A 14,996-nucleotide genomic window follows, 5' to 3' on the forward strand; every position below is an offset into this window, starting at 1 on the left:
ACATATAGTAAGAACATTTATTGGCTGTTGGGCAGGTGGGGGGGTATTCACACCTAATGGGCGTGGTACACACTGTCTGGGGGATGGACAAGCTGGAAGCTCTGACTCAGGTGGGGCAAAGACAATATATGTAACCTAAATATTTGTACCCCCATAATATGCTGAAATAAAAAATTAAAAAAAAGAATATCTACCCCCATTTCTGAGAAACTCCAGTACCCACTGGCATTCTATTTCACTTACTAGGGGCAAATTAAGAGTTGAGGTACTTGCTCAATACTGCTTTATATGCAAGTATCACTGCTAGCCTGGTATACACTGGTCCCAGCCTCCAGTCTCACCCACATCCCTACTCCTTCCTCCCAATCCATTTTCTATAAGGCAGCAAAAAGATCTGGTTCCAGGTCGAGAAACTATTTTAATGGTTTTTTTCCACTCCAATGTTACATAAAGATGAGTGAAAAAAATAACACTTAAATACTAATAAGCAGCATTTAAAACCTCTCAAATAAAATTCTAACTGGATTCTTTTTTTGGAGGTTTTAAAAATATATTTAAGGAAAAAATATATATATATTTAAGGAATACATTCCCTCAAGTAACTTTACCAGTAACTGTTGCAACTTCAGCAGAGAAAGCTTGTTGATTAAGACTGCTTGTTTCAGAATCTATATGAAGAGTAGTTAGACTAGCCACTTCCTGCTCTTCAGCACTCTGGTGATGTCCAGAACCTGAATCCACATCAGTAGAGGATACAATCCCAGTGTCAGCTCCAAAGCCAAAATCTACAGAACAAAAAATGCTAGTATATAAGTCCCAATTACAAAACAAAAATATTTACCAAAAAGACATAGCTAAATCAGCAAAATGGTCAATCATTAACATTTCCCCTAAATCTATTCTATTTACATATCACTTAGGCAAGTATAAATAATGTTAACACCTTGAAGATTATAATTAGATCAGAGTAGTATATTAATGATGTGAGGAAACATGTAATTTTCAAATGCATCTTCCAGCTCTTCACAAACTTGGTTCCCAAGGTTTTGACTTTCTTTTTTATTAATAAAATTTTGGTGCCCTTCACTTATTGCCAATTATAATAAAGAATTACAGCAGAATAACTAATTGATAACAATATGTCATCAAATAATATCACTGATGTTATTTTAACATGGAACAATTATTCATGAAAAGTTCTAGGAAATGTAGCACTGACTACAACCCAAATATCTGGCTCTCAAATATGAGTGCACAAAACAGTGGTACCTTGTAACTATGACTGTCCTTTATTTTATTATCAAGTCTACCCTAAATTATTTTCCTTTCTACATATTTTATCTCATAAATATCATTTGTTTTATGAAAGAATAGTGTTTTATTATTTTTTAAATGATCTCAGTTTGGCAAAATAAAGTGGTCTCAATCTGAGGTGATTCCCTAAAACCTGCTTTGGAATTTTCCTGAAAAGTGAAATCAAATAAAAATGTATCAGAACCACTGTCTAAGTAGCATTGGAGGGGAAGGTGATGGCTATATAGTCCGTAAGTCGGTTTCAAACAGAAAACAATCAACATAAAACATACTACTCAAATAGAAAAAGATACTTGCTGTCAAATTTTCGGCCATCATATTGGAAAGCGCTGAACGAATCCGAATGACTATCTGAGCTGATAAGATCACTGCTTCCTGCACTGGCAGGAGAAGTCCATTCCGAGGGCACACCTGGGTCATCAACAGGGCGCATCTGGTTCTGTTTGTTTAGAATATCAGGGAGGTCTTTGGGAATTTCGAGGCTGCCTGGACTACTTCCTCTTCTTGTCATAGTCTAAAAATTCAAGAAGTAGTTTAACATTAAAATTTTTTTTAATTCTTATTAAGCATGTGAAATCTTTAATTTCTAAGATAATCATAACAATAAATGCTGAGATGTAGGGCCTGAAGAAGGAGGGGGAAAACACACTTACTAAACAATTCATATATTAGTAACTATACAGAACTGGAGCCTGAGCTATTATTGTTAGTCTGCCTAAAGCAAAGACCCAAATATTAGATAGCGGTGGGCCTGAGAATCCTAAGCCTCAGTAGGATCCATGCAGTGGATATAAGTTAAAATAGCAGAAAGAGAAAAGTATTTAAGCAGAAAAAGAAGTAGCAAACAGAAGAGATAGTGGGAGAGAAGGAAGAATGATGGTAAAGATGTCATTCTGTAATGATTCTACAATGATTTTTAGCCACTTAAGAAAAAAACTAAACTTTAAAAAAAGGCAATATAATATAGCTAAAGAGAAATCAAAACCCACACCAAATATGACCATTTAAAAGAAGCAATTCCATAGATATGTATCCTTCCCTAACAAGCATCATGAGGGATAAAATAGCTTCTATTTTTATTTTGCCACAATCCTAACATTCAAGATAAAGGTAACTTTTAAATCTGCTCCAAAGTTATCTAAAAATGATTAAGCAACACTGTGCTATCAAAACTATGGGAACTGGGCCAGAACACCTCCATTATTATTTTTCTTATTGAGGGCTGGCAGCTGGCAGCAGAGTAACCTGTGGGCAAAGATTAAAAAAGTGGGGGGTGGGGGGTGGAACTAGGAAGGTAGTGGTTCAGACTTGTGTGTTTGATCAAATAGGTATTGCAGTCTTTCACCGTGGTGAAAACTATAAGCCTACTTGTTTTAATGTCTTTAGATTTAAAAATATTATACAAATATAATTTGAAAAATATTAAAGTTTGGGAGAAGGGCCAGGTATAGTGGACCATGCCTATAACCCCAGCACTTGGGAGGTCAAGGTGGAAGGACTGCTTGAGCCCAGGAGTTCAAGATTAGCCTGAGTAACACAGTCAGACCTCATCTCTACAAAAGATAAACAAAACAATTAGGCATGGTGGCATGCACCTCTAGTCCCAGCTACTTGGGAGGCTGAGGCAGGAGGATCGCTTGAACACAGGAATTTGAGGTTACAGTGAGCTACAATCAGGCCACGGCACTCAAGCCTGAGCAATGGAGCAAGATCCTATCTCTTGGGGAAAAAAAAAATGGGGGAAAGGCTGTTTTGAATAAAAATTGGCACATGTACATTAATGTATCTTTTAGTTTCTCTACCCTCCTTTAGAAAACCAAATAAATAAAATAAAACTTACTGAGGCATTACCACTTCGAAGTCGTTCTGCTATAAACTCATCCATCAGATCAGGAACATTAGCACTGCTGCTGCCAATATCAGTATTAAGAGGAGGCAGTTTTGGGCTCATGTCCTCTTTATTGACTAAAAATAAATAAATAACTACATATAGTGAGGAAAAATTTAACTGCATTTTGTAAATTTGTAACAAACAAAAACAACCCAAAACAAAGTACCTATGCCATATCAATTATTTGCCAAACATGCATATATGAATAATTTCTCTCCTTTTAATTTTAAGAATTAGTAAATTGATATTTACTTTATTTAACTATGCAGATGTTAGTCAATCTTCAGTGTAACCTTAAACAGCGAGAAAGCTTATAGATAAGCACTAGTTGAAGTTAGGTTAATATTGCCTATAAAGAAACTGGTATATTTATCTTTCTTCCTGCCTCTATGCTTCTATTACTATTTAGAGCCTTAATAATTTATAATTCCATTTTTCCCCAAAAAATATTTTCAGGGAATATATCCCTTGAGTCTATGCAAATCTCAGTGGGACACAAGTGCATTTAGGTTTGGATATTTATAAATAAAAATGCTATGATGTTTATATAATGTTGTTTCTATTCACTATAAAATCTAATTTTAGTGTTTTAAGAAAAAAAGAGGATTATTTTCACAAAAATTTTTCTTTAAAAAATAAACCAAAAGAGTTATTTTGATTTTTTATGATTACATTATGAGTTATATTAACATTAAAGCTTTAAACTTGGGAAACTAACTTATAGAAAATGTTGTTTATGTCATTACTATGCTACTGAAAAGTTGATTTCTCTGTAATGAAAAGAAAGTCAGCACTGTCTATATTCCTAATGAATTACAAAGCATTTCAGGCTAAAAAAAAATACACTGGTCAGAACCTCATTGTGAAATACCATTATCTTTATATTACTGGCCAGGCTTTGCTAAGCTGTCAAATACTGCCCTCAGGTGGCATTAATGGTTCAATGCAAGATGCATTATACAGCGCTGTTAATCATGCTAACAAAACCATGTTAAAACAAATAAAATCAAAACCTACCTTACTGCTGAAAGTTAATTTTCTATAACTGTAAAGTTATTTTAACTTCAATCAAGATAAGAGAAAACAGTTACCATAATCTTGCTTTCTTTCTGTAATCTGTCCATAGAGGTTCCATATTTAAATCATGATTGGTTATCATGAAACCTTTATGCACATCTAAAATCTCAGAAAAAAGAAAGTAATAAGTGTTTCAAGGACATAACTTGCATTCTATACAAATGAATGCAAAACTAAAAAGTCTATGGCATGTTTGGAAATGGCTTAAATGAAAAGTGATTAAATCCACTTGGAGATTTAAGAAATAATTTCCTTTTCAATGAAAGTTAACTATAACGTTGATGCTGGTTGTAGGACCTTGATTTCTATTATGTTAAATGTCAAAGTAATTTTCTACCAAGAAAAAATATATTACCAAATAGATCAGCAGTGAAAATATATGAACTCAATTAAACATAGTTGGTGCCCTTTTAAAGATAAAGTATAATGGGGCAGGGAAGAAAGAGTTAACTACTCCTCAGTAAACTTAATTTCTAGACTCATGTAGTACATATTCAGAAAAATATTTGATTTTGGTAGCCTTTGAAAGGTCATTAAAATTTTCCTATATCTTCCTCTTTCCTATATTGTTGTTCAGCAGCAAAGAGGTTTAACTAAATGCCTTATAAGGGAAATTAGTAACTTAAATAAACATTTTATGCTGGGAAAAATACAGCTGGGAAGAGGCGCATGCATAACCAAACAGAGAGAAAGCAGTGACCATCCCAAAGCTTTTTGATTGCTTATAGCTTGCTTCAGTTGCATTAAGCCAAACTGGTGCTGTCTTTCTCCTTTTGCGCTCTGCACACTGTTAGTGCTCACCTGCAGCTTTCCTTCCAAAATAGCCCATTACATGACTGTACAGATCCCTCAGTGGAGCCTCTGGTGGCATTCTGTTCTGCCTCTGTGGGGAAACATTTGCCTTCGGCTTCGAAAGAGCATGTACAACAGTTTTATAAACGCCACCCAGGGAGCCCTGCTGTAGTCCTGCCTCATGACTTGAGGACCTAAGAGTACTACGACTACCTAACTGATTACTTGTGATTCCTTCTTTTTGTAATACGGTGGTGGGAATCTCAGTGGATTCCTTCATTGTTTTACTACTTACTGATGCTGTACTAACTGTATCTAGAGGCCTATACACACCAGGTTTTACTAGCTCTGTACCACTATCTGAGCTGGTATGGGTGTTGCTGGTGCTACTGTTGCTACTACCACTAAAGCCACTGAGTTTCCGTAGTCTCATCTTCCAAGGAGCCTCTTTGTTTTCCAGAGGATTATAAAACTGAACTGACTCAGTGGATGGTCTAAAAGTAACATGAACACTATTTCGTTTTTTAGTAGCAATTTTCATGATTTTAGCTCTATGAGTTACTGTTTCGGACAAGCTCCTTTTAGTTGGAGAAAGTTTGCTAGTGTTTATAACATGAGGCATTCTGCGGTTAACAGGTGCTTTTAATGTTGTTTTCTTGGCACGCGTAACATGTGGAACAGTGATTTTTTCATTGATTTGCATACCCTGAAGCTTTTCAACTAGTGTTATATCTACACAAGCATCTAATTCTGTAGCTGTTTGTCTATGCAGATTTTTCCTTTTTTCTTTATCACAAGAGCTATCTGAACTAGGCTCCGATGACTGTTTGTCACTGTTTAGTTGCTTAGATTTTTCAGAAGTTTGTGTTCTAATAAAATTGTCTGACTGGTTAGGTGCAATATTACTCACGAAGACAGCTGAGTTTGGTTCTTTTTGACACTGTATGTTTTCAAGAGTCCCAACAAAAGAGGTCCTATTTTCTGATTTAATTTCCTGATCTATGTATTCTACTTTATCTAAGGATAATCTTTCATCTCTATTTACTGCAATAATCACATCCTGAGAAGCTGAATCTTTACTTATTTCATTTTTACTATTATTTTCCTGGTTTTCCTTAAAATATTCTTTCAGAGAAGAAAGAAGATCGTCATCTCCTTCAAGGTCAATGTATTGGATTTGTTCAAAAGCTGAATCTGCAAGTTCTACTGGACCTATTAAATGACAAAGATGGTCATATATGCTATCACCAACTTCCAGAGAAGACTCTCTACTGTGAGTATCACTGATGTGGCTTTCAGTGGATCTAGTTATTGAAGAAGCCTCTGTGGAACTCTGCAAGCTTGGTGCATGACGGGATGAACTGTCAATGACAGGAACTGCACCTTTGGCTCGTTCAACAGTGAATGGTTCCAAGATGTCAGAAGTGCTGCTACTTCGAGGCAATGGCTGCTCCTCACTCAAAGCACCAAAAACTTCATTTCCAGTGTCTTCACTTTGTGAAAAATGTCTGACTCTAGTTGAGCGGGGAAGTATTTGAGCATCATCAATATCTGCAAAAGAGAAAAATTATATAGAGTAGGAACTACATGAATATAAAAATTAGGTATTAATTTCAAACCCTAAAGCATATGCTTTAAAATAAAAATTCTGAGATATTTTTATAAGCTCAATGAAAAAATCAATTAAAAATGCAAATTTGTTTTTAAAAAATGATGGGCACAAGCCAATATAGCATGTAGTGTCAATGAATTAGAAAACTACCAAAATACATTTAAAAATGTTAACATGCATAGAAACAGACAGCAAGGTGATGAAACATTTGGAAGTGCAGTTAAAGATAGAGCTGTGCCAATAAATCAATTCAAACTTGTTATTCAATTTTTCCTACTTAAGTTCCAAGTGGAAAAAATTGATCTTAACACATAAAGCTGATCTAACTGTCCCTCTGTAGACTCTTATAGGGTCTCATAAATTCTCCCGCTTCATCTTTCCTTCAAATTTTGCTTATCTGTTAGATCACACATTAGTGGAAATCACTACCTTCTTACTAAAGTTCTTTTTGTCAAAAAACTATCTATTCTACTAAGGTGTTTTACTTTATTTTATTATAGTATTAAAATCTATTAAATGCCATAAAAAAATCAATATGTTACTAAAAAATTAATTGCATTTTTGTTTCTGATAAAAACACCATTTGAGTCTGCTAGGAAGAAGAAACCTTACCTATGATAGGCCCTTTCCATTAATAACTATCAAACTCTAAAAACTGTATCTATGGCTTCTGAGGTCTCTTTTTAAGAATCACAAATTTTAGGCCAGGCGCGGTGGCTCATGCCTGTAATCCTAGCACTCTGGGAGGCCGAGGTGGGCAGATTGTTTGAGCTCAGGAGTTTGAAACCAGCCTGAGCAAGAGCGAGACCCCGTCTCTACTAAAAATAGAAAGAAATTAATCGGACAACTAAAAATATATAGAAAATATTAGCCGGGCATGGTGGCGCATGCCTGTAGTCCCAGCTACTTGGGAGGCTGAGGCAGAAGGATCGCTTGAGCTCAGGAGTTTGAGGTTGCTGTGAGCTAAGCTGACGCCACGGCATTCACTCTAGCCAGGGCAACACAGTGAGACTCTGTCTCAAAAAAAAAAAGAATCATAAATTTTAGAGTTTAAATGGACATTCAGAGATTATCTAATTTAACTCTCTTACAGATGAGAAAATTGAGGCCCAGAAAGGTTAAGTTACTTTCTCAAATATATAATCATAAAGTTCGAGCAACATTATCAAGCAGAGTCCAATGGAAAAAAAAGAGAGAGAGAAAATAAAGTTTGAGAAACAGGTTTAGAGTTCCATACCACTGTATTATTCCCATTGCCTTAAGTGTTACGTATTTGGTAAATCCTCAAAAATACTTATGAAGTTGAAAATCATAAGATGAAATACCATTTAACTGTTCAGATATATACAAATTCTCAAACAGAAATTTTAGAAGTAAAATACCGTGTCTACGAAGCCATCATGGTCTTTAAGTTACCCAGAAATAACAAAAAATTTGCTTTCAGAAGCCAGTAAAATATAATGAAAAAGGATAAAAAAATCAAAAAGTCAGCTATTGCTACTTATAAGGCCTATAACCCAAAAGTTAAATGCAACAGAAGTATAACTGAACAATTAAAATGAGAAAATTTAGATCCAGAGTAAAGCAGTGACTTGTTCAAGATCACAAAACCATTTATTGATGCTGCTAGGTCTAGAACTTAAATTGTCTTACTCTAGACTCTGAGACCAGTTTCTTCATTGATAAAATGAAGACAGTCATTCAAAGAATTTTCAAGATCCATGCTATGGATAAAAGAAGGCTGATCCTTCTGCTATTTCATTAATATAACCCTCTTGGTATGAAGTCCAAAAGGATCTGCTTTATTTTAAATTCAGATCAACAGAGGTTTGTATTATGTCAAGATTCTAGTATATTCCTGAAGATATACTTTAGGCTATACATAGGTCATATATAGTATCTCCTGAAGTTGAAGCAATTAAATCTCTCTGCCATAAAACTGAGGGGAATATAAAACTTTAAAAAATGACATTGGCTTTCTTCCTCATGCACTCCACTTGGAAATGTTTCTAAATGAAAAGCAAAACATAGGCCAGGCACTGTGGCTCATGCCTGTAATTCTAGCACTCTGGGAGGCTGAGGCGGGAGGATCGCCTGAGGTCAGTAGTTCAAGACCAGCCTGAACAAGAGCGAGACCCTGTCTCTACCAAAAATAGAAAAAATTAGATGCATGTGGTGGCGCATGCCTGCAGTCCCAACTACTGGGGAAGCTGAGGCAGGAGGATCGCTTGAGCCCAGGAGTTTGAGGTTGCAGTGAGCTATGATCATGGCATTGCACTCTACCTGGGACAAAACAGTGAGACTCTTGTCTCAAAAAAAAAAAAAAGGAAAATATTTCCTTATAAACTCTGCATTTATACTCATTAAGTATTTGTTATTGCAACAGATAACTAATGCCTATTTGTGCATCTTGATGAATGGAATTATTTTGGTTTTTTATATCTCCCATATTATCAGAGATCATAGAAACCTCTGCCTTGAGGACAGATTATATTCAACATGCACGCCAAGTTTCTTTCCACAAATATTCTAAAGGATGCAACAAAGGATAAGGATTATATAACTTTTCTCTGAAAATTCTTAAGAATTTTACAGTTGGGATTTTATTTTACTGAAGTTCAAAATCAAAATTTCAAACGTTAAAATCTAATGCTAAAAGTCTAGCAAATATATGAACTTCAGAAAAACTAGAATATTAATTTTTAGCTTCCTTTATTGATATTTCATAATTTTTCCATTCCAAAGAAGCCAGGCAAGATTACTGTGAAGTTCTGTGTTCAGGAATTTCTTTCCAAACCCAGCCCTCACTTTACTATTAGAAAATTTAACCATTCTTTCAACCTAAAGTGTTTTTTTCCTAAAATTTTGTTGCCACATAAGAACACCTAAAACTTTCATGCAGGTTTAAGAGGGCAAGTAAGAGCTTTTAAAAAACATAACTGGATATTTTTCTAACAATAATGTAGTACTGGAGAATTTAAACAATTGTTTTTAAAGTCTTAAGCATTAAACAGAGCTCTTTTATGGGTATATAACATTACTAATTGTATAAAACTGATGACCGGAAACCAACACCAGCACTTGAATCAAGCATGATTGACTCTAACAAGCCTTATGTTTATTAAGCAGATACTGTATACCTGAACTTTATTTAGGAGAAAAAGAGTAAATAATAGCTAAACATACATAATTTTTCTACATGCCAGGCATTGTTTTAAGAACCTTACATGTAACTCATTTAATCCTTACAACAACCCCAAGAAGTAGGTGTTATTAATCCCCTATTTTATAGCTGAAGAAACTGTTTAAGTGATTTGCCTGAAATTATACAGCTACAAAGTGAGGAGCTGTGATTTGAAACAGAAATTACTCCATACCCTTAATCTCTTGAATAATATATATGTTTTGAATTCATGAAATAATTCATTACCTTTTAAAAATAAAAATTTGGTAAAAATTATAATTATTATATATAATTATATATTAAGAAATTATAAAGCAGCATTTATCTCTATAAAGTATTTACTTATCTCTATAAAGATAAGAATCTTAGAAATCAAAACCAAAGCAAATGTTAGTAAATTATACAAAGGAAAACAACTGAAAAGCTTTGTAGTAGATTGCTAAAAATAATGGTGGTATCAGGTTTAAATAAAAATGCCTTTCAAAACAATCCAATTTATGCTGCTTATGTTTAAACTTGAGAAAGAGAAGTCTTTAGATTTTAATCTAAAGTATTAGAAACCATTTAATAAGCAAAACAATAAAAAGGTTTTTAACAAATTTAAAAAAAACCCACTCCTAAACACTGAGAAAATGCTTCCTGTAGAGCCAATAAAGTTACAGAAATACTGTTTTATCTTTGAGTTTCCTTAATAATGTTTAGCATTAACATGTGCAAATTATTTCTAGATTAAAGAATTGCTTTTTCCCTGAATATTCTGTTTCAAAGGAAAGTTTCCTTTGCTGGTTTGAAAGGTAAGCTGTACATTAAAGTATACTATTAGCTTGTAAAATGTAAGGAAAAAATACTCCTTCCCACTAGAATTTAAGTTTCTCAAGATTTTTTGTCTTGTTTATCATAATAACCCCATTGCTTGAAAGAGTACTTGTTACACAATATGAGCTTAATATATACTGGTAGAAGGAAAGCATCTCTTTTACATAAAATATTAGTAGCTGCTAATGGGTAAAAATCAAGTTAGTTCCTTACGGAAAAAACCTCTTCAGTTAGAATACTAACACATCACTAGATAATTTTAATGATTTCTGAAATGATTTACAGAATCAAGTGCCAAAATCCCTTTTACCAAAGTTAAATTCTTTTCTTGGTCAAGCACAAATGTTAGCTGTCAGTAATATTTTTATGGCTCCTGAATTTAAAAAATCATTTTATACTAGTTTACATAGAAATTGATGCCATTTTGAAACTCAAGTTTTTTCTGCTAATAACATAAATTTTTGCCTAATTGAGCAACAATGGCAATGTACTTACAAGGTAAGTAAGAACTACAGAGCACCTATGTCTGAAATTTTCGTATTAACAGGCTAGTAAAAACTACCTCCTTTTAAGACTAGATGTTCAATTTGTAGGCAATTTAAAGCAGTATCTACATTATTAAAATCATACAAAAAGACTTAAAATCAACAAACCAAGCTCAAATAAATTTCATTTTAAACAAATAAAACTGAGCCAATGAAACTATCTTCTAATAACATTTTCCTGACTTTTAAATTCTGAGCATAGACAGGTGACCAACATTTTTTTTTTTTTGAGACAGAGTCTCACTCTTTTTGCCTGGGCTAGAGTGCCGTGTCGTCAGCCTAGCTCACAGCAACCTCAAACTCCTGGGCTCAAGCGATCCTTCTGCCTCAGCCTCCCGAGTAGCTGGGACTACAGGCATGCACCACCATGCCTAATTTTTTCTATATATTTTTAGTTATCTGATTAATTTCTTTCTATTTTTGGTAGAGATGGGGCCTCGCTCTTGCTCAGGCTGGTCTCGAACTCCTGAGCTCAAACAATCCGCCCACCTCGGCCTCCCAGAGTGCTAGGATTACAGGCATGAGCCACTGCGCCCGGCCAATATATTTTTTATGTTAAGAAAATTATAGTGTTTTATTTGCTTATAAACATGTAATGTAACGCCGTGTTTAAGTCAGTTTTAAATTCTTGAGATGTTCTATTAAAAAATTAACAAATTATTTCAGCAAAAAAATCTAGTTTGGAATTATGGCATAACAAGCAGATTACAGGTGAAAAAGCTGTAAAAGATTAACATTCTATTGTATACTAATAACAGGAAGAAAATTATTCCTTGATTGTATAAAGAAGGGCCTAATTGTTTGATTAGACATGGAAAATTCTTCTCCTAATTGGGCAGAATTTAGGAATAGGATAGGGACATGACAGATACCATTTTCTTTCTCCTGATAGTCAGAAAACAGAGGTACAAAGACCAAAATATTTTGCTCTACAGCATTCAATTCAAATAATAAAGTATTGTTAATAAAAAGAGATCAGCCCCAAAACACTAGCAGCTACATATTATGGCCTACATAGAGTTTAACAACAACAAAAATGACAAATAAATCACCAGTTTTGAGAACTGGTTGGAAGAAAGTGGGTCTATAAGCTTAATTTCAGGGTGAGAAACCTACAGTATTCAATTAGAAAATGATAAGAAATAGTTGCAGAAGTATACACAAAGTTGCCTACTACGCTTATGCACTTTTGTATCTCTTCTTTCATTAAGGTATAATTCTTGGCAGTAAAAGTTAATTTGCTTAAGAATGACTACTGAGGTTTCTGGCTTCTAATTCATTTATCAGGAAAATAATGACTACTAGGATGGGTTACCAAATGTGTAAAAAGTAGTCTAGTGCAGTACTTCTCAAAGGCAGATGGGAGAAAGGCCAGGAAGAGTGTGCTTGCCCAGACATAAGATATTAATAGAGCTGTAAAAAATGATGCTGGATGTTTGTGCAACACCCAGCATATTGTATCAAATCTGATATGTATTTTTTCAACTGTTATACATGAGTCTGACATTAAGAAATAAGTGTCACTGACATAGTGCTAATGTCCTCAAACTGGTCCCCAGAGCTTAAGAAAAATTCTCCACGGATATTCAACTAGTTTAGTCTATAGCTGTATATAAAGCTATATTACACAGCATCACACTCACGACAATGTAGATAGCAGCATAGACATCCAACCAAGAATACTTGAGCAGAAAAAAGGGCTGGATATAAATGCACTACTTTGAAAACTGATGGTCCCCCATTCTTAAAGATTTTAATATGTATTTTAAAAAAAGAAACTAAAAGGACTTTCCTTTTATCCCCCAAATTATTCAAGAGTATCAAGTAAATATTTTGCTCACAAATTCTACTTCTAACCATAAGCTAGAGTGATTATCTATGAGCAGTTCCACTGGGTTTGTGTGTGTGTGTGTGTGTGTGTGTGTGTGTGTGAGTGTGTGTGTGTGTGTGTGTGTGTGTGTGTGAAGCAGTTATAGAACTCCTGATCTTGGAGATACACTCGAGAAATATTACACCTGCTCACATGAAGGGGACACATAAAACCATAAAAAACATTTACTTTCCCCCTTCATTAGTTTACTTTCCTTATTAATTCCCTCTGTACATCAAACTATTCTAAGGCAAAATTTACCTAAACCTTGGAAGAAACAAAAGCAATTAAATAATTTGGTTGAGGATCTAAGATTTGGTGATTTTTGTTTTTTAATTTATCACTATTTTTACAAATCTCTATTCATATGACTTCTTTTCCTCTTTTCTTCCTCTCTCTGTACCTAACACTTAAGAAGAAGCAAACTCCAGGCTTTCAGTTTGCCTCCAAGAATCACAGGAGCAATTCCAATCCAATAATTCAGATTTTTACAATGTAAACTTGCATTAAGAATAATAGTGCCCAATTTTCAAAGTACTTATTTTTGAAATTATGAGGTTAGTATAGTACTTATTTTTGAAATTATGAGGTTAGTATAGTACTTATTTTTGAAATTATGATGTTAGTTCAATGTTTTCCAAATTTGTTGTCTCTGGAACTTTAACGCCACAGGATATTAATATGTGTGCCTGGAAAGGTGCTCTATGCTTAAATAAGTGTATGAAATATTAGATTATAAACAGTTCTGAGTTTTTTAAACAGGATTTCCAGGGGCCTTTTATATGTTGATGTGCACTATGAATCTTTCATCTTTTCCTCTATATACCTATTTACATTTCCTGGAAAGTATTCTAAATTTATCCATCAGCTTGGAAAATGCTAACTTCATTCCCAAGTCAGTTCTCAGGAAATGAGGGGTTTTGCTATTTTAAAATTGTATTGCTCCTTGCCCCTTTTAAGTCCTAAGAGAAAAATGACTTTTAATTCAAAATAACTAAATCTATGCTTTTATATTTTAAATGTACATATGCATAAAAAACTGGCAGCAAAAGCATTTTAAGGTATCAATAACTTAGCACTGGTTTTGGAGAATTATGTATATTTTTTCATATACTTTTACATATAATCCACATTTTCTAAAATGAATATTATTTTGATTATTAGATAAAAGTTTGTTTTGTTTTACTGACTGGTGTCTCAACATTATTTAAATCTTAAATTTATCATAAAAGGCATTTTATCTCAAACAGAAACAAGGAAAATAAAACTGCCATTCAGAAAATCCTTTAAACATTTTTTATAAATGTTTAAATCATAAAATCATTTAAAAAGGTAATCTTCCTGAATTATGTATTTACAGCAAAGCAACTTTTCACTCTGGCTAAGGCACTATAGAACATTTTAAAGGGAACAACCTTATCTTTGTTTATTTTTGCTTTTTAAAAATATTTTAGCACTGAACATGAGTGTTTACCAAAATATTATTTAAGTTATAGACAGGAAATTTTGTAACTCCTGTAAGATTCTGAGAAAAAATAGATCTTCCTGACAGTTTCTTAAGACAGCAGTATCTGATCCAACCAAACTTTTAAGAATTAAGGGCCAAAACTTGTTTTACTTTTTCTAAACATGTCAAAAATGGTTTGCATTAAATGCTTTAAAAGCACGTATACTTTTTTTAAAGCTTGGAGTATAAAAATGTATCTAAGAGAAGTTTACAACAAACTGGGAGTTTCTTTTAGCTGTATCTAACTTAGTTATAAGAACAGAAACATTGTTTTGTTTGCCAATTTAAGTAACTAAATTATTACTGGATGTAAGCAACCAAAATCTGTGCTACTTACATAAGAAGGTACAATGCCTAAATGGTGCACTGAAGAGACATAATAGTCTAA

The 14,996-nt window shown here is 33.7% G+C and overlaps 1 protein-coding gene across 4 annotated transcripts in view; it reads right to left on the reverse strand.

The window, feature by feature from the left end:
- RALGAPA1 (Ral GTPase activating protein, alpha subunit 1 (catalytic)) overlaps nucleotides 1–14,996 on the reverse strand; it is a 232,168-nt gene that overhangs the window by 116,327 nt on the left and 100,845 nt on the right. For all 4 annotated transcript variants that reach the window (XM_012658280.1, XM_012658299.1, XM_012658290.1 and 1 more), the window contains 4 exons: nucleotides 6,458–6,625; nucleotides 3,155–3,279; nucleotides 1,612–1,828; nucleotides 609–785 (listed from right to left, as the gene is read on the reverse strand). In XM_012658280.1, the coding sequence (XP_012513734.1) occupies nucleotides 609–785; nucleotides 1,612–1,828; nucleotides 3,155–3,279; nucleotides 6,458–6,625 (687 nt within the window). The remainder of the gene's footprint in view (nucleotides 1–608; nucleotides 786–1,611; nucleotides 1,829–3,154; nucleotides 3,280–6,457; nucleotides 6,626–14,996) is intronic.

Source organism: Propithecus coquereli, unplaced genomic scaffold (assembly GCF_000956105.1).
Source record: "Propithecus coquereli isolate 6110/MARCELLA unplaced genomic scaffold, Pcoq_1.0 Scaffold116, whole genome shotgun sequence".
Lineage (NCBI taxonomy): Eukaryota > Metazoa > Chordata > Mammalia > Primates > Indriidae > Propithecus > Propithecus coquereli.